Source organism: Podarcis erhardii, assembly GCF_964252035.2.
Source record: "Podarcis erhardii genome assembly, chromosome: 8".
In the NCBI taxonomy this organism is placed as follows: domain Eukaryota; kingdom Metazoa; phylum Chordata; class Lepidosauria; order Squamata; family Lacertidae; genus Podarcis; species Podarcis erhardii.
Window position 1 is genome coordinate 49,605,553 of NC_138499.1, and position 26,567 is coordinate 49,632,119.

Here is a 26,567-nt window from a genome sequence, read left to right on the forward strand (position 1 = left end):
AACTATGAACACTGTGGGCCTTTTGAAATATGGTTTTGTGTTATGTGCAACAGCCAGCACATATGCTCCATATGGTCTCATATGCTCCAACTACCTTTTCTTGCATGGTTGCGACATGCTTTCCTCTGCCTGAACTCCAGGGAAACTCAGGTTAGTTTTTAATTACTATTTATTGAAATAAGACAATATCAAATAGTGGTTCATGATCCTGGTTTGTTCTCAAACCATTTAAACTTTAAGCTAACCAGAGTCTCTGGACCTTGGGTGTAATGGGAAGCTCTGGTTAGTTTAAAACCAGAAGCACACACTAATTTTCTATCTGTAGCTTCACTGGGGAGGCAAGGAAATGGGGAACATATGGAAATTCTTTCGTTTATCAAAGAAAATCTCCATTCTCAAAATCTACTCATGACAGTAGATCTCCAGGAAGGAAAAAAAGCTGAGAGGTTCAGACCCTCATCAAATCCAAGAAAGTGGATCTCATGTTTATGGCACAGGTACTAGATCTGTGAATCTCAGTGGCACATATAACTCTGTGAGCAAAGCACCACACCTATCCTTTCCAACGCTCTACTACCCCTCCAGAAAGACATTGCATCGAGCAAACAACTGCACGTTAAAGTCCTGCACCACTTTTACTGAGCCTTGAGATGGTGGACAGTGTGATCCAGCCTACATAGGGGCTCTCCTTTTCATGTTCCGCTGACAACAACGATCACCCTGGATGCCAGATCTCACTGCAGAGATCTAAGCATCCAAGGCCTATGGTCTCCAAAAGAAGCATCAATGAGCATCAGTTGGTTAGAGCGTCAAGCAGCTTGCTTAGCCCTATAACACTTTGCTCCTCTTCTCCAACTCATCAGTGTCCTAATATGTACATATTCCACCACAGTGAAATCCAACATTCACAGAGAAGGAGGCACCTGATCTTTGGAGTTTTGTGCAGTAGTATCTCTTCTCCTCAGCTGAGCATAATAAAACTTCTAGTCACTTATTGCTGAGCTCATCTCCAGTATCCTGAAGACACAAGCAGACAGGCTGAGCCACAGGAAAAGCTACCAAGAGGAATGGCAACTGCATCCTGCAGTTTTCAGACAGCTCCTGTCAAAGTTCAGATCCTACGGTTCTCTACCAAATTCCAGTCAGCTTCAGTGGAGACCTTATATGCCTTGCTCTCCCCTGGCCACCAGATTTTCTCTACACCTTCCCTCCGCTTTCTGTCATTCCAAGGGTGGTAATCCAGAAGATCAGGGAAGAGAAAGTGAGAATCCTTATCACACCATTATGGCCTTACAGCCCTTGGTTCCTTCAAATACTCCAACTGGCAGTCTCCCCTTCATGGCACTTACCTCCCAACAACTTTTGAAATGATTGCTTAAAGGGGCAACTTTAACATGTTCCTCAACCAGCCACAGATTTCCATCCTGAGACCTCCACAGAAGCCTCCCTTTGAACTGCTGGAAGAGATCTGCCTCAAACCACTGTCCTTCAAAGTCACCGTTTAGTGGCCATCATTTCATCTTGCAGAATTTTGGAAGTCAGCACTCTGTCCACAACCAAGCACCTCTGCACCTTTCACAAAGATAGGCTGTCTTCTGTACTGACCTAGCCTTCTTCCTAAAGTTACTTCTAACTTCCACTTGGAGCAAGAACTTGTTCTTCCCTCCTTTTCTCCAGATTCAGTGCACCCACGAAAAAGGTTTGGCATTCCCTGCATGTTTTCAGAGCCCTAAAAGTCTGCATTGCTCAAACCAAAGAGCTCAGGTGGACATAATCCTTCTGTGTGTCCTTCCACCCCATTTTCTTGGGGAAGAAGGTAACTTCTGCCATCTTAGCCAGTTGGATTAAAGCTTGCATTGCTCTTTTCCTATGAAACTCAAAGGCTCCCTGTGCTTTTCACATCACTGCTCACTTCACTCATTCTGCAGCCACCTCTGCTGCATTCTCCACTTATGCTCCTCTACTAGAAAAATGAAGGGTGGCTAGATACCTTCGCTTCAGTGGAATCCACCTTCAATCGGAGGCTCCTACAAAGGTCCTCTTTCCATAACACTGCAGCATCTCTGCCACCCAAGATTGGGATAGCTCTGGTATGTCCTAATCTGCTGGCCTTTCATTGCAGGAATGGGGAAAAGTACAACGGTACCTACCTGTATCGTACTTTTCCATTCCTGTAACTCCTGCTCTTTCCAGAGCTTAGGGAGTTCGCAAATTGAATCCTGGGATCCCTTTGTCCCAAAACATTGCTGCCTGCCTTCAGCCTGTGGATAGAGCCAAGACCCAATCTGCTGACCTTTCATTGGGAATGGAAAACTACAATTTGGGTAGTATCTTAAAACAATTTGTGCTTCTTAAAAAAACAACACACACTTTTTTTAAAAAAAAACAACCATTTTTTTCTCGTGTTACATAAAATAAATCAGATATTGCAAATAAGATAAACTAAAAAGAGCTGAACAAAATGGTATTTGGGAACGTAGATTAGTATTTTATGTGCACACCCATCTTTTAACGAACTTTTCTAATAGTGGTCAGCTGCAGCATAGATTAGATTTAGAAGAACAGAATGAGCCTGTCTGAGAAGATATCAGATTATTACAGAGTTCAAAGTACTTACTGAGTTCATACAAGGTAAACCTAGGTGTCTGACTGGCTATGAGGAGTTTTGTTAGGTTTTTAAGACAGGGCATGGAAGGGCAGCCATCTGTGCTGTACATAGCTTATATTTTTTCAGGTTGTCAAATGGAAGGTTTAGCACCTTGAATAGCACTGAATGTGCCAAGGACCAGTGTAACAGCGATTGGTCTTAAATGTGAGGGCAAAATCATTTGGAAAACTGTGGCAAGATTTAAGAAAATATACTGTGTACAACATCAATGTCTCACATCGAATATAACTGATCCGTAGAAAGGTCTTTATGGTCTGAAAATAGAGACAGTGTATGTACTTTTGTAACCAAAGAAAATCTTTAATAAAAACATTCTTTTAAACACACACACAAAGTATCATTGCAGTATAAACTGTTTTGAAGTTGAACGCTTAAAACTGTAGTCTTTGCCCTTTTTAGTGACTGTGTTTATGCGTACAAAGCTTTAAGCATGCACATTTCTTGATTCACAGTTTTATGCTGTTCAACAAACAATTTATTGTGAGTGGGAGGCTATGGCATATCATCTCTCATAATAACAGGCACATAATATGATAGACTTCTTAGCTATAATTGTTATAATGTGGAATGGAGAGGAAATGTATTTTTTGGATGGGAAATGAACTTGTGCGTTCTGGCCCAACTCTTGGATTTCTGCACATTTACTGTTCATCAGTGCTGTTGTCCATGTGTTTAGACAGCCTTTCTCTGAAAGTGTAGGCTGGGTGGGGAGCGCACTGTTACTCTTCCACTCTTGTCTCTCTCCCGACCTGCCAGCAGTTCTTTAACAGGGCTTTTGAATTGTACAAATCTATTTGTTGCTTTTATTATGGTCACAACACTTTCATCCATGGCAGTTGCTGATATCTTGACTTTCTTCAAAATACACAATGAGGATAAACTATTATGCTTTCTCTTTTCATTCGTTTTGGGCACCTCAAAAACTGCATTGACATACAGATGTGTTTCAGTGAGATGTTCTAAACACTTGTTATGTCTGACTTCCCATAGTCCTTGATGAAAATGTTCCCTGTGTACTAATGAGGAATATGCCTGCCTTTAAAAAATCATTACAAAGCAACCTTTGTAAATTCAAAACATCAGTGGATGACAGGGATTCTAGGAAAAAGGTGGGGGGAAGCAGGCTACTTAAGACTTTAGTCTAATTGGTGGCTGGGCCCAGTCTGTTCTCATTCTATAGCCTAGGGTAATGGACATATGTGATGTCCTTGCTATTAGGTGTCGAGGTAGCAGCTCTGGATAGTGTCAGACTCAGGGGCGGAGTAAGGGGGTGCGGTGGGGGTGGTCCGCCCCGAGTGTCACCACTGAGGAGGGATGACAAAATGGCAGGTGGCACTCACCATGGGGCCTGCAGCATGCCCGAGCCGCGGATCTCTCCTGGGAGTGATGCGGTGGTTTGGGTACCTGCAGGCTCTGCGCTGCCCCAAACGGTCCACCCACCGCCTCCCCCTCAGCTGTAGGGCAGCTGAGTGGGAGGAGGCAGGCAGACTCCTCAGAGGCCCTGCATAGCCTCCTGCCCCAGCTCACCCCACCCCGCAGGCAGCTGGCACCGCCTCAGGTGCCCGATCAGCTTGCTCTGTCACTGGTCAGACTGTCCTCTTGCTTCTATACTAATCTGTATACATGGGAACAGAAAGTTGTAATGGAAGAAATGAAAAAGCTCCCAATTGCTGCTGTTCCTGTTGCAAGTTGTCCTACTCTTAGTTTTCTTTGTTTTTTGTTTTTGTAAGGTTAGGGCTGCTTCTTGTGATCTCTATCTGTTATGTGGAGGCCTTTTGGCACATTCTCTATTGAGGAAACCATTCCTGAAGCAGTCTTGCCAGCATATTGTTGTGAAATGGAGACAAACCACTTGTCAGAGATAGAACTGTTTGGTGAACTAGCACGTGTGAATAGCTCACCTTATGATTTCAAGTAGTCTTCACATTATAGCTGTTTCTGAGTAGCTGCTGTTATGCAACCTCTTATAAGAATTAAGTTCATGCATGCATATTCATTGCTTGATCTGCAACATGAAGTGGTAGCTTCTATGGGAAACATCAACCACAGGCTCACAACCAGAGCCATCACTTCAAACACAGTACATTTCAGTGGTAACACTTTCATGCCTTCTAGTCCAAACCAGTTGTAAGTCACTGATGATTCATTTATCCTTAGTTTCATATTATTGAAGTCCAGCTTTAAACTAGACCAGTTCTAGAACAGAACAAGAAATTGAATGTAGGTTGTTGGAACAATATCTCTTTTGAGCGCAGGGGATCAGAAAATACCCTTAGGGGTGAAAAACCATTAAAATAAAGTCTGTTTCTAATACTTGTAACACCAAAAATGAATTAGTGTAACCTCTGTAGCCTCAATCCTGAGCTTGAATTTCAAATGGCAGTTCAATAGTCCTTACCAGCACTTGAAATTTGAACGTAATTAACTGTTGTTTCAGCATGGCTACATAAATGCCTCAGGATGTTCTATCAAAGTTCCATTTCATGTTTTGGTTGAAGAAACAGACTAATGATTTAAAATGAAGTTAAATCATTTTTAGTTAAGCCACAGCTTTCTAAATTGCACAGATTCTGCATAAAGATGTAGCTTATGAACAATGGTGTAACTGTGTCTTTGCAGTTATGTGAATTGTTAAGTTTTGGAATGGTTGAGCTACTTATAGCGGCATTTATTGATACTGGTAGTATAATAAAACATTATTTAGTGATTCAAAGATGTTTTCTTAATGCAGCAATCTATATTGAGCAAGAATAATTAATAAGAACTTTTGTAGGCATTTTGAATTGCTGCCAGACTTGTCATTTTTATCTCGTCGGAGTCAGTGACAATAGCTCATTAATGCAGGGATATGTAATGTCTCTTCTTGTAGCTGTACATTTTCTGTGTCGTTTTCACCATGACATTTAATGTCTAAGTGCCATCATTTAACAATATTTCTAGGCTTAGGCACGTATGGGAAATAGTACTGGTTATAGCTTCTGACTAGTCGAATATGGCCTCTGTTTTCAAATATTTTTAGGGTATAACACATCTGACCAAGCCAGCTTAACAGGATATCATGTAATATCTCCTATTGTTTTAAATTTTTATACTAATAGTGTGGCCAGTATATTAAGTGAGCTGTTAGCACATGAGTATGTAGAGATACTGGCCAAATTCACTGGGCTCCAGGTCAAGAAATGACTAGAGATTCAGGATACCACTCCCCTAGGTTATTACACCCCAAACAAAAGGGGAAAGGATGATGAGAAACATCCCCTCACTCCCAAATCACATTAAAACAAATAGGATTGCATAAAGTCAAAGCCCAGTGAAGTAACTTTCAGGAAAATGTCATGCATCTGCTTGTATAGTCAATGTGGTGTAGTAGTCAGCATGTTTGACTGGGACCTAGGAGACTAGGGTTCATATTCCACCCTGGGCTCCACTTGATGCCAGACTAATCCACCTTCTGGAGAGGAAGAGAAGGTGTTTGCTACCTTGAGCTCCTTAGAGGAAATGTGGGATAGAAATGTAGTAACAAACACCTCTAGATACAGTATGGAGCCAACTGCAATTGTTTCCTGAAAAAAACTTATCACACCTCCTGAAAATTAAATAAATATGGAGATTTGTTTTTAGAGGGAAGCTATAACTATATAAAAGTTTGCCATCCTGGGCTAATTTGTGGGGAAGGATGGGATATAAACTGAATAAATAAATAATGAGAATGAGAACATTTATATGTGTTGTTAATTTTATTTACTTGATGAGGGGTTGTTGGTTTTTAATACACAGTTGTGATTTATGTTATTTCAGAGCCACCTGTTCCCATTGCACCACCTCAACTGTCATCAGTTGGAGCGACATATTTATGGATACAGTTGAATGCTAATTCTATCAATGGAGATGGACCTATTATTGTGAGAGAAGTAGAATATCGCACTTCAAGTGGAAGCTGGTACGATATACAACCAGTGGATTCCACAAGCTATAAAATTGGACACCTGGATCCTGACACAGAATATGAAATTAGTGTGTTACTCACTAGACCAGGTGAAGGAGGGACTGGATCTCCTGGACCAGCTCTTAAAACAAGAACAAAATGTGCTGGTGAGTAAACCTTTATATAGCTGCAATTCTAGTTCTCAGTGTATTTTTATCATGTTTTTTAAAATCGTGGATGACTTTTGCTTTGAAGTCAAATTAGTACTAGCAGTTAGTAATCCTGAAAGTTACCTATGGCAGGCATGATCAGGCTAAAGATAAGCACTTGTAATTCCCATTGATTTCAGTTAGAGTTAAGTATGTGTTTAATACTTAAATCAATTACAAGTTAAAGAGCTAAACTGCTAGGTTGTGTTTTATTTTCTATTTGTTCATTCCTTACAACTTTGGGCCTCAATGTCATGCAGATGGATTTGTTAAATGTCTCTCCATGGAATGAAATAACAGCAAATAATAGGCATTAATTATTTTTTGTAAAGCTGTGAAAGGCCTCTCTCCTTGTACATAATCATAATTCCAACAACTACTAACTGGAGGAGCATGGGGGTACACAAGGGGTGTGACTACAGCCATGGAAGTTGTCTAAATTTAAGCAGAACTTACCATTAGCATGAAGAAAGGGAAAACTACACTCACCCTCTAATTACAGTGACATGACTTGTTACCAAAGGTGCAGACACTCAGGTACAAATTCACTCTTAAAAACATTGGATCAAACATCAGCTATAAGTGATAAATATGGAAAGGCCTTCTGTTGGATCCAAACTTAGTTAGATTTAAGTCACACTAAAATCAGTGGGATGAATTAAGTTATGCCTAATCTGTTCCATTGATTTTAATTGAACCTATGTTCAGCTAACAGCATAGATCTAACCCATAGACTCTTCCATTGTAAATAATTGGTGTTAGCCTTTTTACCTATAAAAAAAAAATACAGATGAGAGCTTTAGTAAAATCATCCTGGGTGAGAGAAGTAGAATTGTTACCATTACATAAAACTTGGTATTATAGCACACCTAGTAGATAATCAGCACACTAAAGATTGTAAAACTTACTGTTCTTCCCTCTTAGTTTAAATTCCTTTTTGAGAATGAAAGATAGTTATTGTTTCATATCCTATATTTCATAGAATCACAGAGTTAATGCTGGGATGGTTTGCCCAATGGGGGGCTCAAACCCATAACCCTGAGATTATGAGTCTCGTGCTCTACCGACTGAGCTATTGTTTACTTTTTGTTAAAAAAACTTGAGTATGCTTAGATGCATATGACCACAAAAACTATTTGTATGGTCTCACTTAGATTCCTGCTCCAAAATTTCTTCTCCATTGTCAAAGAGCAGAGGGAGAAGTGAGCAATGCAATTGGTCAGGAGATACCCTAGTCTTCCCTTTGTTGTCTCACATAACTCCACCTATGCTTAAGAATGTTCCACAGAGTAAGCATGCTGACTTAGAAGTACAATTAAATTCAGTGGGGCTTATTCCCCATTGGTAAGAGGGTATAGGAGTGTAGCCTTAGGGTGCAGCCCTATGTGTTATATGGGATTAAACCTCATTCAACACAATAGGACTTGCTCCTGAGTAAACATGTATAAGAATATACTTTTCAAATGGTTAAAAAGCTGCATAGGCTGCTAATAATAAATCAGTGAAACTACTTAGCGGTGAAGCTATGCTTTCTCAAATATGCACAGTAGAATTGACAGAATGGGTAGTCCTTTAAGAGATGAATCATTGTGCCTTTTAAATTGTGGTGATAATTGTATGCTACAAGCTTGTTCCCTTGGGGAAGAGCAGACCACTTTGAGACTCAAAGCACTGAAAGAAGTTGCGTTTTTTTAATTTTAATAGTTCCCTGAAATGCTTCCCCCCCCTTTTTTTTCTTTTTTGGCCAGGCACAATGAGATTCAAGTAAGTTAGAACATTCTAGCACTGATAAATAAATGTACCTATAATTACAATGCAAAGAAAATAAAGAGAATGTTCTCCAAAAGTAGCTGTAAAATTCTCAGAGAGCTGTTTACATACTGTTCATGAAAATGCTTTATGCTGTGTTATGAAAAAGTAGAGCCCTGCGTATTGGGAAGGGAGGCATGTTGCAGGCTAAAGTATAAGTATAAAGTTTCCATCTCAAATTATACTTCCATAACTTGCATGTTTCTTGCTGAAATACTCAAATTCAGATATATACAGCTATGAACGTTTTCAGATCTACGCTATGCTTATTTGCTCAAAAGTAAGTCCCGCTGTGTTTAGGGGGACTTATTCCCATAAAAGTAGCCATGGACTTCCATCTCTGATTGTGAAATATGCTCAGTTTCTAGAAGACGTGTACAGGTCTTGTTGTAGCAACTGCAGGTCATAGGCAATCTCCCTTGCCCATGCAAATCTATTGCCAGTGAAGCGTTGTTTGCATTCTCCCTGATCCCTGCCTGACTTTGTGTGGATGTGAGTCCAAACACAGATTGGCTTAGAAAGGAGCTGAGGCTGTCTAGAAAAGTTCACTGACGAGTAGGTGCATATGGCCAAAGCTTTTCTTTTTTTATCTGAGTAGCAGGCAAGCACTGCTTCACCGGACATTGCTTTATAAACTCATGCAGGTATTCAGATTTATACTTCAGAAATTGTAGAAGCTTTACTGTATGCACATACCTACATAGCAGGTATGCTGGATCACAGCTACAGTTTTACCTTTGAGGAAGGTAAGTATGGCCTATCCCTGAAACTGACTGTATTAACTGTTTGAGGTGGAAACGAAGATGGTTTTCAGGCATTGTTTAGTGTTTTCCTGCTTGTATCTTGTCAGACCAGTATTGTCGATGGTGACTGGCAGATGCTTTTCAGCATTTCCCATAGAGCAAGGTTTCCCAAACTTGGGTCTCCAACTGTTTTTGGACTACAGTTCCATCACCCTTGAGCACGAATCCTGGTAGCTAGGGATGATGGGAGTTGTAGTCCGACAACAGCTGGAGACCTAAGTTTGAGAAACCCAGCCATGGAGGAAACAGAATTGGGAATAATTTGGGAGTGGCATTCCATACTCTTGTGCTAAAAAAGGTAAAGGGACCCCTGACCGTCAGGTCCGGCTGCAGACACTCTGGGGTTGTGGCGCTCATCTCACTTTACTGGCCGAGGGAGCCAACGTACAGCTTTCGGGTCATGTGGCCAGCATGACTAAGCCGCTTCTGGCGAACCAGAGCAGCTCACGGAAACACCGTTTACCTTCCTGCCGGAGCGGTACCTATTTATGTACTTGCACTTCGTGCTTTCGAACTGCTAGGTTGGCAGGAGCAGGGACCGAGCAACGGGAGCCCACCCTGTCATGGGGATTTGAACCGCTAACCTTCTGATTGGCAAGCCCTAGGCTATGTGGTTTAACCCACAGCGCCACCTGTGTCTTGTGCTACTCCTTTTCATTTCCATGAAACTTTCATAGGAAAACTCCCAGTAGATTGTTCCAGTTCTCAAATACCAACCCAAAAGTACCAGTCACCCCTACAAACACACACACACACACAGAGAGGGGGGGGGAGTTATAGATTCATTTATTAATTACTACTTTAAATATATTGTAATATTAGTATGCTAGCCTTTTCTTAACTTTAGAATAGAATAATATATTGAAAGTAAGTGAGGCTTCTTAATGTTTTTATACTAATTTCTGCAGAGTGATAAAACAGATTAGTTCCATTGTTCTTTATTTTGACATTTATAAGTGCTGCAGTGTTTTTTAAATCAACCTTTATAAAAGTTCTGATGTGCTTCAAAATGATTTGCTCAAAATTATATGTAGATTAAAAGAATAAAACTTTCTTACAATCAGGATAATTTCAGAATAGAAAATGTGTAGCTAAAATGCACTAATAAAAAGGACAACTAATTGGGGTATTAGGAAGACACTTCCATTTTTAACACAGAATTGGAAACTGTGAAAATTCTGCATGCCTGAAGCTCGCTGACCTAGAATAATTTAATGTAATTTACTGATGTCTTATCCTGTAGCCATTTAATTTGCAGAAAAATGTCTCTAAAGTAGGAAGTATATTAATTTCATGTTGACTTATCAGCCTTATTTGAAATATTCTGTGCTAATCAGCCGTCCCCTCTTTTAGCACTTATTTGCAGGTAGTAATGTTTATATTCTTCTGCTTCAGCTTCCCTACTTATGTGAGCAGTTATAAATAATTGAATTTGTAGATGCGCTTGAAGAATGTAACATACTTAGAATTGCTTCTGCCATTTTTACATAATTGCTGTTTGTGACCAGATAATGGGCCACCACAAGAGGGGTGGTGTATATGGATAAATGCTCATGCAGACATAAGCTTCTCACCCAAAATAATGTTTATATGAAGCAGAAAATATATTTTTGATGCAAAATAAATTAATTGAATTATAGTGCATAATTGCATTAGTGTCACTACTGGTGTTATAACTAATTCTATTAGGAGAACTTAGAAGCGAATTTAACTTACTGATAGGATTCCTAAACAGGAAATAACTCTCTCTCTGCATAATGTTTTTGCAGAATCCAAAGTATACCTCCAGACACAAATAACAATAAATAGCTGTAACCTGCAAATCCTAGACATAAATATGTTGAACTTATTGGGTAGTAAAATACTGGGTTCTATCCGATCTCTCTGTTCATAGCAGCAATTTTAATAAACTGCCCTTCTCCTGCAGGCCTTTTCAGAGCTCCCAATGGGTTCCCCAATCCTTTGATTTAGATTAGGGGGTGCAAGAAGATACAACCCCTTTAGAGTAATGACAAGCAGTAATAACAGAATCTTAACTACAAGAAAGTGGATTATCCCACAATCACCAAATGCTCAATAGAGTTAAACTCTACTTTCTAAAGTGTTGGTTCACTGTGTAGGTCTGCGAGCATTTGTTCAGATTAATCACAGTTCCACCTGGTTTGGATATAAAAAAAGAGAAGTACGGTAGAGTTCCATTAGCATGCCAATAAAAGCTAAATAGATCCTAATCATCTTGGGAGACAAAGTAGACCCTTGTATCAGGGATAATAGCATTTCTAATAGAAACCAGTGTGTGCGAAATTATTATTATTCTGCAGAAATCTCTTGTTTTAGACAAATTCTAGGTAATCTAAATGGGGATGTGTCTCTATCACTTCTGGTAAAGGATAGTGGTGCTTGGGGTACCTTTATAGTCAGCCATTATTTGTGCTGGCCATTGAGCCTCTGTTACATGTGAAAGACTTGAGCAAGGTGTCAGTTTCTCACTTTGCATGGCTTTGGGGGAGACACAGAAGTGGCGGGAATCCCTCTCCAAAGCATAGAACAGGGTTTGCCAACCTTTGGGGACACGTTTGCAATCTGGAGAAGCTGGACACCGCACATATACAGCACAGCCAAGCACACATCATAGTCTATACTGTTAGTTACAATAGAATGTTTTTTCCAAGCCTAATTTCCCTTGGGGAGAAGACCCTCTGGGTTCCACGGAAGGCCTCTGAGGATACATGTGCACCTGTGAGCACCACATTGGTGACCACTGGCCTAGTGCAGGGTGAATGAAGAACTCTGTACTTTCACTGACTTGTAGAAGACTCAGGGGTTATTCTCTCACGGTGGGCTAAGCATTGGAGGACAGGTAGAATCAGACTGCAAAGTGAGAGACCGACATCCACAGTTTATCCGTGGTCTTGATTTTTCATATTATGCTTATTCACAAATGCTGTTACCAGGCAAAAAAATGCCAGCATAAATAATAATTTGAAGGCACTGATGAGGTGTTTAAGGATGGTTTTTTTAAAAAACCTGTAAGCTTTAGTCTCTTTTTCAGTCTCCGTAACTTGAACAAATTTGGCCAGAAACTTTTAACAGGTATCCATCTAGCTTCATTGAAAATACATTAATAAAAATGCTAGGTATTCAAGATCATACAGATATTCCCCCCCCCTTCTTACATTCCCAAGCGGGTTGACAGTTGTGACAGAATTGAGAAAACAGGGAATCCACTGCAGAGTTGACATTCTCATCAAGGACTTATCCAGGGAAGAAATGATTCTATATCCAGTTAATGTGATATATTGACTCAGTGTACGTTAATTTGCCATAAATCCAGGCAAAAGCAATCTCATTTAAAGAAGGGCACTGACTCATTTAGAGTTTCATAAAAATATCAAAACAGACGAAGATGTATTTGGGAAGATAAATTCAGGAAAAAAAGAATGTTACCACAGTTTAGGCTATTTGAGAATAACTACTGATTCTATACACCGTTATGCACTGATATAGTTTAGAACTATGTCTAGTGTTGCTCTGAACTTTCGTTTTGAGTCAGTTTTTTACTTGAAAGTAGTTATTTTGGGGGTGGGCAGAGGAGGTTCCATAAAAACCAGTGATAGGTACCTTTGGTACCTTGGCAGATAGGCTGTATATAAATGAAATAAAAAAATATATGCTTATGTTCTGAATTTCATCATGCTGTTCTGTGGGTAATCTCTCCCCCCACATTCTCCTCCACCTGTCATCTGGTTTAAGCTACAGGCAGACACATACCATATTTTTCCGTGTACAAGACTAGGGTTTTTCCCTTAAAAATGATGTCAAAAATTAGGGGGTGTCTTATACTCTGGGCCATCTCCCCCCCCCATTTTCTTAAATCTGAGTCCCCCAAAATACATGGGGGCATCTTATAGATGGAAAAATACAGTAATTTAATTAATGAATTTTGCACAGCAGTTTAATTAAAATTTGTGCTCGTGCACATCAGTGACCTGTAAGGGACAAAAAACAAAACAAAACAAAACAAAACAAAACAAAACAAAACCCACAAAGTGAAAACTGGTGTAGTGTTTATATACACGGCAATCTGAATGAAGTCTGGAACAAAAAATGGATGAATGGTAGAATGCTAACTCATCAGTGCTGCTCCACAAAAGAGGTAATTCAGTATTTTAAATATGAGGGTGGGGGATTCTGATGGGGGGGGGGATTTCAATAGTATCACTAGAATTATTGAGGGGTCTTTGTGTATCTGTGTTCATGTTTTTTCCGCAGCCATTGTTCCCTGAGTTTGCTGGCTTTTTGTGCCATTTTTTTTTAACCTGAAAGTACTTGTTCACAGAATTATACTAGCTACTCAAAGATCATGTAGTGAACAGGGTGACAAAACAGGGCAACATAGTGAATCTAGTCTGGTTACATTATAAGATCACTGATAGCAAATGAAGCCCTTCCATTGCCCTCGTTCTGAGGAGGGAGAAAACATATTTCTATTGCACAGGCATCTAGGCTGTTATTTCTTTACTTGTTTCACTGGCAGTTCCATTATCCACCTGCATTGCATGACAAGACTTTCACCCTCATCTCCTTGCATATATTTGTATATCATTTAAAAATAGTTTTGAATATAAGATATTTGTTTATTTCAATTTATGAATCATTTCCCATAAAGTATCTTGAAACAATTTCACAGTAAAACATCAGCAAGTAAAATAATAACACAGTGACATACATAAAAACAGTATCTGAAAATTCAAGTTTCTGTTCTTTTTCTTCGGTACAGCAACTCAATATCTTGTGGCAGGACATCTTGGGGATTAAAAAATAGCTGTCTATTTTGATAATAACAGACTGTTTTCAAACTCATGTGAAAGACTGAGGCTTAACTGTTTTTTAAGATTGAAAAATTCTGGATAGTTTACTTGTATTCTCTGTAGAACCCCAAACAGAATTTCACTGATGTTATTGTTACATGAGAGGATATTGATGTACCTCCAGAGTGTACAATACATCATTATATAACTGGCAATACTTGGTTTAAAGCAGTTCACAAGCAGGATATAAAGACACCACATCCATGGTTTGGAATGACATGATAGAAACTAGTCTGCTGTGGAAGAATGTTTGTCACAAACCCATCAGACAAAATTCAGGACATTGTATTTCTCCCTCAGGTGCCATGAAGCCCAAGTCAATAGTTTGTTAAGCTTTAAAAGTTTGCTTTTCTTTGATGGAACCACATTGATGATCTGCCTTTGCTTAAAACTTGCTTTTTGGTTGAAAATGAAGCTTTAAAAATAGCCCAAGGGATTCACTCCCTTTTGAGCAACAAACACAAAATGGCTGCTTGAACGTGGTGTATTAGGATTTCATTGCCTCTGCTGTGCAGGCTTATAAAGGAACTGTAACCAAACTGTACTGACATATATTTCCCGTATAACATTAAATGACTAGCAGTTTTCCTTACAGCAGTGCAAATATACTCACATTCTCTGTGTGTGCATGCACCCATGCAATTACATGTATGTGCACGCACACACACATTTAAAACATAATAATAAAATAAATAGTCCAGTTTCACATTGAGCCTACATTTTCAAACCACACTTTCTATAAAACCATCTAGAGCAACTAACCTGAAGGGCATGAGTCCCAGGGGTCTCTTAACTTTTAGAGCCTGTTAACAGAGAACACTGTGTGTTAACCCTAAATGCATATAAACAGGAGGGAGGAAAGTCACTTTAGATGAACTCTAAAATTTCAATGCAAGTATAATACAAGCTCTGTGAGATGATAATGCATTGCGGTTACTAATGCTGTCAAAAACATCTTTATAACCTTGCAGGAAAATGCAGTATTTTGGTACTCTGCTGGAATATTTTTGCAGCAACATCTAGTACTCTGAGCTGACTTCAAGGTTTTCTAAAGGAAATGTGTCCTTTATGGCTCCTTTGAAGAATTACTTACAGAGCAATCCTAACTCTGGCAGGGGAGCAATGGGACAGAACAAAGCGGTGGAGCTTTTGTAACTTTGTACCCAAGTGTGGCCCTGATATCATCAAGAAGACCAGGGAAGGTGGTGACTATTTCAGAGCCACCACTGCAGCCGAAATCCTGCTGCTCATACTGGCCAGAGTGGAAGGTGGAAAGATGGTTCAATCAGTATTTTTCACAGGCATAGCAGAGAAGCCAGGAGTGTTCCTATCTCCAGGAGTTGGCCCGATATCAGATTCAGTGGATCCTTAGGTGCCCTGTTTTAGGGCCCACTGCTGGTGGTAGCATGGCCTCTGCTCTGCTTTCCATAACAGTAGTCATGGCATCTGCATTAATGAGAATGTCGCTTTACTCTACCCTTGGTAATGGGAACCAGGGATAAAGACTGTGGCTTTATCCCTGTAATCCCACTTCCTAGGGAGTAGCCTAGCTGAACACTCTGGATCTTCTTAAAGGGTAAGCATGCATATGATTGGGTTGTTTTGCTGCAAGTGGAACCGATCTGTAAAATACACAAGCACTCCATGCAGTCATCTATTATTTTAATATCCAGTGAGAGTGACAGGATGCAAAAAGTTTTTGACTGCATAATGAGATTCTAGTTTTGCTGTTCTTTTAACAGCCAGTATCAAATCGTCCTCCTACATACAATGGAAATTGCAGAGTATTTGGTATTTACAATAGGAAGTCTGTAGTTCAGCCTCATTCAATATAAAATAGACGTGTAAGAAATCAATAAACAGGTCTGACACACTGTAAGGAAATTAAGGCCTGACAAAGTAAGGTGAGGATGTGTCAGATTGTTAAATTTAAACGGCTGAAAAGACTGCACTTTTAGTGAGTATAGGCTGTTTATGGAAGACAGAGCAAAAAACAAAATCCCTCTCTCTTTCTCTCTCTCTGTGTTTCTCTCTGGATTTTAGTCACTTGTCATACAATATTTTTTCAACATTTTTGCAGATTTCAGGTCTTGATATATTCTTCTGTTTTAGTCAGATGAGATCCATTGAAATTAATGAACATGATAACTTAGATTAATTAATTTCAGTAGGGCTACTCTTGGTAATACTTAGTTGGATTATTTCCAGAATTATTCATTACATAATTTTTTATAGAATTGTAGAGTTGGAAGGGACAACAAGGGTCATTTAGTTTAACCCCCTGCAATGCAGTAATATTTTTGCCCAATGTGGGGCTCAAACCCACGACCCTGATATTAAGAGTCTCGTGCTCTACTGACTGAACTATCCCAGTGGTATGTTGCATCTTGCTGCATTTTCAGCAGAAGTACATTATGATAGAATGATTCATGCTAGGACTTCAAGCAGTATTATAGATGTCTTGGAGCATTTGGATTCGGTTAATATACATACTGTTTTCAGGTAGTTCTTGTTGTGACATCATTATCCCTAGAACTCAAGTGGAAGATATGAGTGTTTGGTGTTTGTATTGTAACAGCATTAAATTTTAGTCCTGGATTTTCAACATACAAACAAATTACTAGTTAAGTACCTTGTGTCTCAGATTTTTCTGTTATTCCCTCAACCTGATAATTATTTTTCTCTGTTCCTTTGTTTCGCAGAATTGCTGTAGTTAGCATTTACAGTGGCTACATTTGCTGCCTTCTTAGTCATGACACTATGGTTAACACTTTATGGACTTCAGAACAGTCAGACATTTCAAGCAGCCATGTTGGTCCTTTAGGTGGTGGTAGAGAATCCAAATAACTGTAATGGCCTTCATTTTAGGACCCACTAAAAATCACAAAGGAGTGAGCAAACTTCAGAGCAGCCCTTTAGCACAAAATTTTCTATCCATTTTTGTGCATTTCTCCTAATATATGAATTTTGTATGTAATTTTGCCTAGTGCACACATTTTTGCAAGCAATTTCCCCATATGAATTTTTATATATTATTTTCACTAATCATTCCATATATGCGGACAGTTTTGTCTAACATCCATGTTCTTTTATATAATTTGGGTTGTAGAATCGCATTGCAAAGTTTGGAGAGGTGTGAATTTCAAAGACTAGTTTCATTTTGGTTTGCCTATTGGTTCAGGAAGTGCAAATTAAGTAGGTTTGCATTAAAATATGAACAGAACAATTTTTTCCCTATCCCTGCGTATGGATACATACAGCTATAGCTATTCACTGTTAAATGCAGTGTAGAACTCTGCATTAAAGTTGAAGAAGAGCTATTTGCAGACAGATTCCTTGTTTTCAGCTTCTCCATCTAGACTAAATTGGGAAATGTTTTTATACTGATACTAGTCTGTATATATTGCTTAAGTATATTTTTTGCCCTAGGTAAACATAAAGTTTTCTCTGATATTATTCACCCTTTATGTGGCATTGCAGTAATGTAATACCATGAATCCAAAGAAAAATTGTCAATTACAGATATTCACTCCCATGCTCTGGTAGCCAACCAGTGACTGAGAGAAAAAAGCTTTGCTCATCTATGTCCTTCGCATTTCATTTCCAAGAGTGGAGTTTCATCTGTAGAACTCATTCTGATAAGCTCACTGAACTGCAGAAATTGTCTCCTCTCAGTAAATCCGCATTTACACATGTTGTTTAGTGCATCCACCACTGACTAAATCATAGTATGAAAAGGGCATAAAATTTGTACACGACAGCCTACAGAGTGTGTATAGTTCCTGACCCCAATCACTGCCTTAGCAAAATGGCCTACCCCTGATAGATAGGGATGTTGTAGTCATAATGAAAAATTGTTGCTCAGAGGCTTTCTAGCTATTTCCTCACCGCCTCCCCCATTTCATTGTGTGCCTTGGGGGAAGGAGATTAAATACATTTCTCAAACCATTGGATAGGGTGTGTTAAATGAAGTTGTTTTGTTGCTTGCATTACTCTCAGGGTTTGTAAACATGGAAATATAACAAAAAATAAAGGTCTCCCATGTGTAGGGTTACTTTTTGAAATTTGCCGAGTAAAAATGTCACCTTCTTTGATCCCAGAGGTAATTAGTATTTCCATTTTAAAAATGGACAGGTTATAATATTTGACCCTTTGTATACATAAATGATCCACATAGCTCTGCTGCAATCCATATACTATTTATTCCTATTAAATTCATGTTAACATCACATTATTTAATATGAAATAAATCAATAAACAAAACTAATGTCAATCTGTATATCAAACATCTGCTTGCATCACTTGTTTGAGAAACCTGGATGGCTTTCTTAACTTGTGGTGGACTCTGTGTTTATGCCCAAGAACCACTTTTGGTATCTGTACCCCTGTTCATATGTGAAGAGAGTCCATGCTATGACTGGGGATAGGGCCATGCTGCTAACCATGCCTTTGGTACATTGCTGCCAGCTTGGACCTGCTCCTGATATCTGCATGTTGAGCAGATGTTGAAAGGAGCTTGTGTGTTTTGCCTCTTTTTAACACTGGGTTGAATTGGGTGTTATTCTCCCCTGGATCGTTGGCCCTGGGGGTATTTGGGAGCAAAGTGTGCATGTTCTGCCTTCCGTGCCACCAGGCAACATGTGTAAAAATCCAGTGCAAGTATGCAGTTAATATCCCAGATGAAATAGACATTTGAATGTGCACTGACATCAGAGCTGGGACAGTCGTCCCAAGTGGGATGGCAGGCTGGAGGAACTCTTGTTCTCCATGATGTATGGGTGAGTTATCTGGATAAGATGCAGATCTACCAATAAGTGCAAGTGTGTTGTGATGCTGAGACACTAGGTTGAATCCAGACTTTGCCTCCCTTGAAAGAAAGGGCTCTTTTAGCCTATGTAAAGCATCTGATTCAGCTGAGGAATTCTGATGGTGGGATGGTAGAAGAGACTTTTTATTGTTGATTTCCCCCTACTTCTTATGTTCTCGAAACATCTGCTCTCAATAGTTGGGGAGCCCTCCGAAATAGCCTGGGAGATGGCATGAAGATTGCAGCGGGAGAAGGAAATGGGCAAAACTTCCTTCTCACTTAATCCCCTAAGTGAAATTCCACAGTGGACATACTAATAACAGCAGTAGGAAACCCTGGATGCAACCCTCTACACTTGGGAAAATACTCTTGGTTGAGACTGGTTCAGCTGCTTCCAGGAAAACAAAAACATTTTTGTTTCCCTTGAAATCCATCTAGGTGCAGTAACAAAGATAAAGCTTAGCATTCTTTTCCCCAGGCTAGAACTTATAAAGTGTTTCTTTTAATCTTGGCTACCAAAGTAGGTATCGTTCAAGAAAATTTTATCTCCTTATTGGAAAAGGAGAAGGCAATATTCTTGGCATACAGCATTGTCCTAGTTTTATTCTACTTGGCATCCCAGCAAGAATGATTAGTTCAGGATACCAGCACATATGAGCTTGATTAACCAAAGAATTCAGATGCTGCCTGGCAAAAATGTGTGTCTATTGTTAATACATCTAATTTTTCTACTTGGCTGCCCTCCCTGAAGGTTTCTTGTAACCTTGGATTTTATTTAAACCTCTAAAAAGTGTTCAAGCTTCAAGTAGCATCCTGTCAGCTGACAAATACAAATTAGAGAACTTTTAGTTACTTATGGCACATCCCTTCCTAATACACCCATCTGAATTGAGTTGAAGTAGAAGGCATTTTGTATTACTTATTTGCTTACAGCTCCTCTCCCCCCCATACCAAGTAAAGCAGCAGTTGACATGCCTTTTCATTGTATGAGAAGAGCTCAGTTTGGTAACAAAAATATTACATTCAGTAAATGCAGTAAGTGTGAAGTATTTTTCCATTCATGTTCTTGTCAAAAGAAAACTGCCCTGAGATATTTCCTAATAGAGAAGAAACTTTTATTTATACTTTTAGTTTATTTTTGTTGCAAAAGATTTTACATACCTCAGAGAATCTCTAAAGTGGAGGTTCGTTTCTATGCCCTAGCCTCGGGATCAGAGTTTGTTGCAGATTGAGTTACAGATCAGCGTTTGCTTTTCTCACCTGCTGTAAGCAATCTGAGTGTGCGGTGCCAATATCCAGTGCCTCTGATGTGGTTGCTGGAACTTCTTGCATACTGGACTCAAAAGGCTGCTAAACGATTTTCTGGGGATTTCAAGCTTTGAGCCCATTCGTCTGCCACATCCTTCCACTGCTGTTAAAAATTGAATTATGGTTGCCAGGACTTCGCCGTCTGGCTTCCTCAGTTTTCCCACCTTGGGGAAATGGTGGTCATTTTTGAAGTCTTGTTAGAGAGTGTAGATAACTTCCTGACCAGAAAAAAGGCATTGAAATGTGTGGTAAATGGTTGCCCATGGTGCAGCAAAGAACCCTGAAGATCCTTCAGGAGAGACTTATAAAATTTTTGGTGATCTGTTGAGGTCTGCGAGGGCTAATAGGGTAAACAATGCTTCGAGGTCAGAGTAACCAGATTAAGCCTCCATTTGGATCCCCTGATGTCACTTCCTGCACTCAACTCCAAAACTCCAGAAAACTTCACTCAGTGATTTCATGTGATTTTTAAAAAGGATGTGTTAAAAGCATCCTCAGAATGAAGGGGCATTGGCACCACTGGCTTATCTGATGGAAGTGCTTCTGGAACAGGCTCTGCCTGCCCTTCCCCTTTTATTTCAGAGTCCTCTCCCTCATTCCCTGAAGAAAGGGAATATTACTCCATGACACATGGGCATATTTCGCAGAAACTGAAACTACCCACAGACATTGCATGACAACCCATTTTATCGTTCAGACGTAATTTCAGCAGTGTGAGGGAACTCGTGATTGCAAAGTAGAAGCACTAAAAGTACCATACTAAGCTTCTTCCTAGTTTATCCTATGGATTTTGAGTAGCCTTTTCATATCCACAAGAATTATTTTTTTTTTGGGGGGGGGGAGTTATTGCACACTTCAAATGATAACTAATTATGTGCTATTAGCATTTGTTTTGTTTAAACAATGTCCTGTACAGTGACCTGATTTCTGTTACCAGATTTTCAATGGAATTTGTAGCCTTTTTTCTTTTTAAAACCATTTGTCAGAGATAGTTCCTCTGAAAGGTATGTGTTGTTTGTGTAGCTATGTTGCTTTCAGTTCTGTTTATAAGCCTCTCTGAGGAACCAGTGTTGCATTTTAAACCAGCCAAGTGAGTCGACTGGATTTGCCAGTGTACGTGTGTGGAAGGTTTGAAGAGATTCCTTGCATTTATCCCCTCTTAACCTGTGATAGATTTGATATATTCTCAGTTGCCATTCAAAAAATAACTAGTATTTAATTGCAGGTGTTGGTAATTGCTGAGAATACTAAAGTTTCTATTGATGGTGTTTGGTTTCCAATGCATGAATGAAGAATCACAATTGCCTTTCCAGTATGATAGCATCAGGAGATTTTAGCAGGTAGCAGTTAGGAAATGTTATGTTGTTCTGTTTCTCTCTGCTTTGTCACAAAGCACTAAACCTCTCTCCCTTCAGGCAAAAGCAGCATCTGTTCTTCTGGCCTACTTATGAAGAAGAAATGAAACTTTTATTGACATCACATCCTTATTTTTAAAGGTGGTTCAGAAAATAACCCCACAATGGATTGCTGGGTTTTCAAATGAAATCCCTCTCAGTAGTAGTGGCAAACTACTGTTGGGAACTTTTTTAAAAAAAAAAAAAAAAAAGTACGGAAAATGCTTTTTCTCCTGCTCTACACTGAATCTCTGAAATGGAAAATAAAGTTTCAGCATGTCCCAGGGGGAGGTAGGCAGGCTGCCTGAAAACCAATATAATATTTGCTCCATAGCAGGACATTGATTAGGGGCTGTTACTTTATATACTCACACCCAGTTCAGGAACAGGTCTAAAGAGGGTCTAATATCACAGTGTCTGGAAGATTAAAATAATACATTCACATATGCTTCCCAGTTTGGGTGTGTAGCTTTTCATGCAGTAAGGAGAACGATAGAGGAAGAATGTGCAAACTCAAGGCCTTCTCTTAGTCTTTACTGGGGAGAATCCCGGGGGGGGGGGGGAATATAACATCTGAGTACAGTATGCCCTAAAAAATGCCAGGAACCATCCCAACATGTAAATAATGCTGGTGGAAAAAATATAATACACAAGTGGTGCAAATAGTCACATTTTCCTCCATCTGGATAAAAATATACAATTTTATAATGTTTCAAATGGTAGCAGGGTAGGATTTTTAGGGGCAGATGGGGTCCATCAACCCCGGAAGGTAGCACATGTGGAAGAAAGAAAACTCTGATCCAAAACTTCCACTGTCTTGCAGCTATACTCATTTGTGAGAAAGGTTTCAGGAGTAAATCCCTAGGAAAAATCAGTACCCACTGCCTTGTGGGACATCTTCAGGAGAAGAAAAGGCTTAGGAGTATACCCTACAGAAATCTGGAGAAGGTTAGACGGCATCTTGTATGCCTCCTTCCGGCAACTCCTGCAACCAAGCTGGTGCTAAACGCATTGTTCTGCTTTCCTTTGGACCACATCAGTGAGGACAAGATGTCTTGTCATTTGGGCGGTCCAGGACTTCCATACATGCTGCCCAGGCTTGCTTCCGGGGACATGACACTAGTGCAGTTAACATAGCAAAAACAATATGGGAGGCAGCAGTTACAAGTTACCAGGCTCTGTAGCCACAGCAGGCGCTGTGATTCTCCAGAAGTTTGACTTTACCCCCCAAAGGCACACTCTCCTGAGACAGACGGATGTCCACAACAGGAATTTTAGACACACTGAAAATCTCAAGTGTTATAATCACTTCCCAGAGGAAACTGTCACAAGGGATGTGTCCATTGTTGCACTCACCATTGTCAAGCAAATGTGGATTACAGATGTAAAATACCAAGACGTTCTGAAAGGATTTGAAGGAAGGAGGGGGGGACCCTCTTTCCTATTCATTTTCAGGAATAGAAATAGCTGTTTAAATTTCAGAAAATTGTGTGCTTGTTTAAAAATAAGAAATACTTGGTCTTGCTTGTTGTGGTAGTTAGGGTCTTCTATAGGTAGAAGGAGGATGCCACAATTGCCAGCAAATCAAGTTAGCTTTTCCATTAAGTAGGAAGCCATTTCATGCATAGTCAGAGACATTGTCCATTCTCCATAACTGGCTTAAGAAAGAAAAGTAAGAATGACACATATGAAGCAGATTCATATAATAAAAATCCACTCAAGTATTAGCAATATACCTAACATTGTGTATAGTCGTGATATACAACATGTTTCAACAGGTTTTAGTCTTGCAGCACTGCAGGCAGAATCCGTATGTACACAGGATGTCCGTTTGAGGCTCTGTAAAGCAGACATTACTTGTGGTTTCCTTTGCCTTATTCGTAATTAACATTCACTTGTTGAATCACAGGACTGCCCTAACTAGACCAGGTCCCCAGGTTGCACATGCTGGCTTGCCCTGCCCCTGATATCCTTGCATTCAGTGCACATGTCTGTAGTAAGGAAACCTTTGGCCATGCAGCTAAGGCATCCATGCAGTCTGGAACCCTGGGACATACTGCTGCCTAGACCAGCAAGTCTGGTAGTGGGGACCATTTTTTTTCCTGACAAATTTGTATCCAGGCAGAATTAGGCCCTGAACATCCTCATTTTACATATTAATATGGTTAATTGCAAAAGTAAGTTACATTTTTAAAATATCTGGAGAAACATGAAGCATTATCCTATAAGCCACTCATTTCTTGAGTGTTTTCTCTTGTAGCACTCTGGAGTAAGCTGTTTAAACACATCGTTTGTATTTCTATGCAGTATTCAGCTACTGAAAAATGCTGCAGCTCATGAAATGTGCTTTATTTATAACTGTCAGTCATGCACTGGAAACAATGTGTATTTGTTCCGCTTTAATTTTTATCAAAGCTAATTAAATTCTAATAAGTTTATGTCAGAATCTGGCATTCTGAAAACAAGAATGACATTACTTTCTTACCCTTATACCAATTATATATATGTCATTGTAGTGTAGTAGGAAAAGAAAGTGATAATGAATCCTCAGTTAAGGAATGAAATGCCTTTTTGGCCTTAAACTAATGAATGTCCTTGTCATTTTGACATGTGAGTTATTAGAGTCTCACATTCTCTTGGGATGTTTTATCGTCACATAGTTAGCATTGATTGATTGATTGATTGATTGATTGATTTCTAGTCTGCCCTTTATTATATGATCACAGGGCAGGTTGTAATACAATAAAACAGTAAAACAATGCTGCAAAAAATCAGTTCAACAGAATTTGCCTTTGAAAATACAGTGGTGCCTCGCAAGACGAAATTAATTCGTTCCGCGAGTCTCTTCGTCTAGCGGTTTTTTCGTCTTGCGAAGCACAGCTATTAGCAGATTAGCGCTATTAGCGGCTTAGCGGCTTAGAAAAAGGGGGGGGAAGGGAAAAAACTCGCAAGAACTCACAAGATGTTTTCGTCTTGCGAAGCAAGCCCATAGGGAAATTCGTCTTGCGAAGCACCTCAAAAACGGAAAACTCTTTCGTCTAGCGAGTTTTTCGTCTTGCGAGGCATTCGTCTTGCGGGGCACCACTGTACTGCATCTTAAAACACTGATAGAACAACAAAATTCCTAATAACCCAAAAGAGCCCAGGTGAGTTTTCACCTGTTACCCAAATGACATAAGTGTTGATTATTCCAGTCATGCTTCTAAAGTAAGGTCCCCCCAAATTATAATTAATAGACTTAGAATATCTCAGTTTCCTCCTCCCTTCCAATCCCTTTTGTGTTGTGTCTTTTAGACTGCAAGCCTAAGGAAACTTTTTTTTTTTACTGATCTGTGAGGCAGTCTGGGATCTGGCCAAAAGGTGTGAGGGAAAATAAATTTACCATAATTACCGGCATGCTGTAATCTATTATACAATATACAGTATGCATAGGCTTGCCATACGTCAGGAGAATTCCTGACATGTCCTGGTTTCAGGTATAAAAATGGGGCCGGGGGAATTTTGCCGAATCAGCAAAATGTCAGGGGAAACCCGGGTGTATGGCAACATGATGGAAAAAGCAGCGGAAACAGCTCAAAAAGTTTAAAATCACTATTTTGGGGAAGAGTTTTCCTGAAAAAAGCACAACAATTTTACTTTTTCTTCCTGCACTCTTTCTTCAGAAAACTCAGTACAATTAACACGGGATTCAGAGTGATTCTACTACTAAGATCTCAAACTCTTGACTGGTGTTACCCATTTGCTTCATTTGAGATTACAAACAAACTAAGGTTTACAAACACTGACGTCTAAATTCACATTCACACAAAAAGCACTGGAAAGGCATATTGAATTTAATGAAACTTATTGCTGGGTAAATGTGCTGAAAACTTAAGTTAAAGCTAAGTTGAATATTCCCCTGTCTACTTTCGTAAGCTCTTTTGTCTCCTATGAAAGTAGAGGAGATTTTTCTCAACCTTAGGGATTGGTTAGGCAAATTCCAGCAATTTTGAGGGATGTAATCTTACATGGAAAGACAATATGGCCCAGGGTTCTGTTGTTGTTTTTTAAAATCACACACAGACATACACACCCTTTGCCACAACATCAAGCAGTGATTTCTCTGCTTCAGTATAATCATATAATTGAAAGGGTTTACGAGGGTCATCTAGTCCAGCCCCCTACAATGCAGGAATCTTTCGACCAACATGGGGCTCAAACCCACAATCCTGAGATTAAGAGTCTCATGCTCTGCCAACTGACATGTCCCAGCTCTGTAGTCCAGAGACATTCCTGGGAAAGCAGCCCCCGCCATGTACACAATGCTACATTATGATGTAATGTTGTTTCTATGGAGATTCTGTGGGCGGGGAGATCACTGCCCCCATTAGCCAAGTTCTTTGCAGGAAATGGGGGGTTGAAAGTGTTTTCAAGTAAGAACAACAATGACAAAAACAACAACAATTCTAGTGAATTGTTCAAGATGTTCATACTAGCAACTGTGGAGCAGATTACTATACACTTAATATAGCTATGGCAATAGTGTTTGGTATCAATTTTCAATAAAAAAAAGCAACCCATCATCAAACCCATAATCTCATAAGCGTCCAGTTTGTGGAAGGAAAATTTTCACATCATTGAATTCCTATAATTTAGTAAGTGTGTCTCTTGCTTTAGTTTATGCTGACAATGACAAACCTACTTTACCTATTTTCAAGTTTCTTCTTCCAATTATTTTGCATGATAATACAATCTCAGTGGCCTTTTGAGCTGGACCTTTTGTTAGGAACATTA

At 39.5% G+C, this 26,567-nt stretch overlaps 1 protein-coding gene and 1 long non-coding RNA gene across 14 annotated transcripts in view; one reads left to right on the forward strand and one right to left on the reverse strand.

Annotated features, from left to right (window-relative positions):
* The window catches only part of LOC309348554, a 507,755-nt gene that overhangs the window by 204,555 nt on the left and 276,633 nt on the right, over positions 1–26,567 (reverse strand). The window lies entirely within an intron of this gene.
* The window catches only part of PTPRM (protein tyrosine phosphatase receptor type M), a 413,445-nt gene that overhangs the window by 183,526 nt on the left and 203,352 nt on the right, over positions 1–26,567 (forward strand). For 10 of the 12 annotated variants that reach the window (XM_081873808.1, XM_081873803.1, XM_081873804.1 and 7 more), the window contains exon 7: positions 6,467–6,760. In XM_081873808.1, the coding sequence (XP_081729934.1) occupies positions 6,467–6,760 (294 nt within the window). Of the gene's footprint in view, positions 1–4,295; positions 4,357–5,219; positions 5,349–6,466; positions 6,761–26,567 lie in introns of those variants that run through there. The other 2 variants (XM_081873802.1, XM_081873801.1) reach the window with 2 other exon arrangements.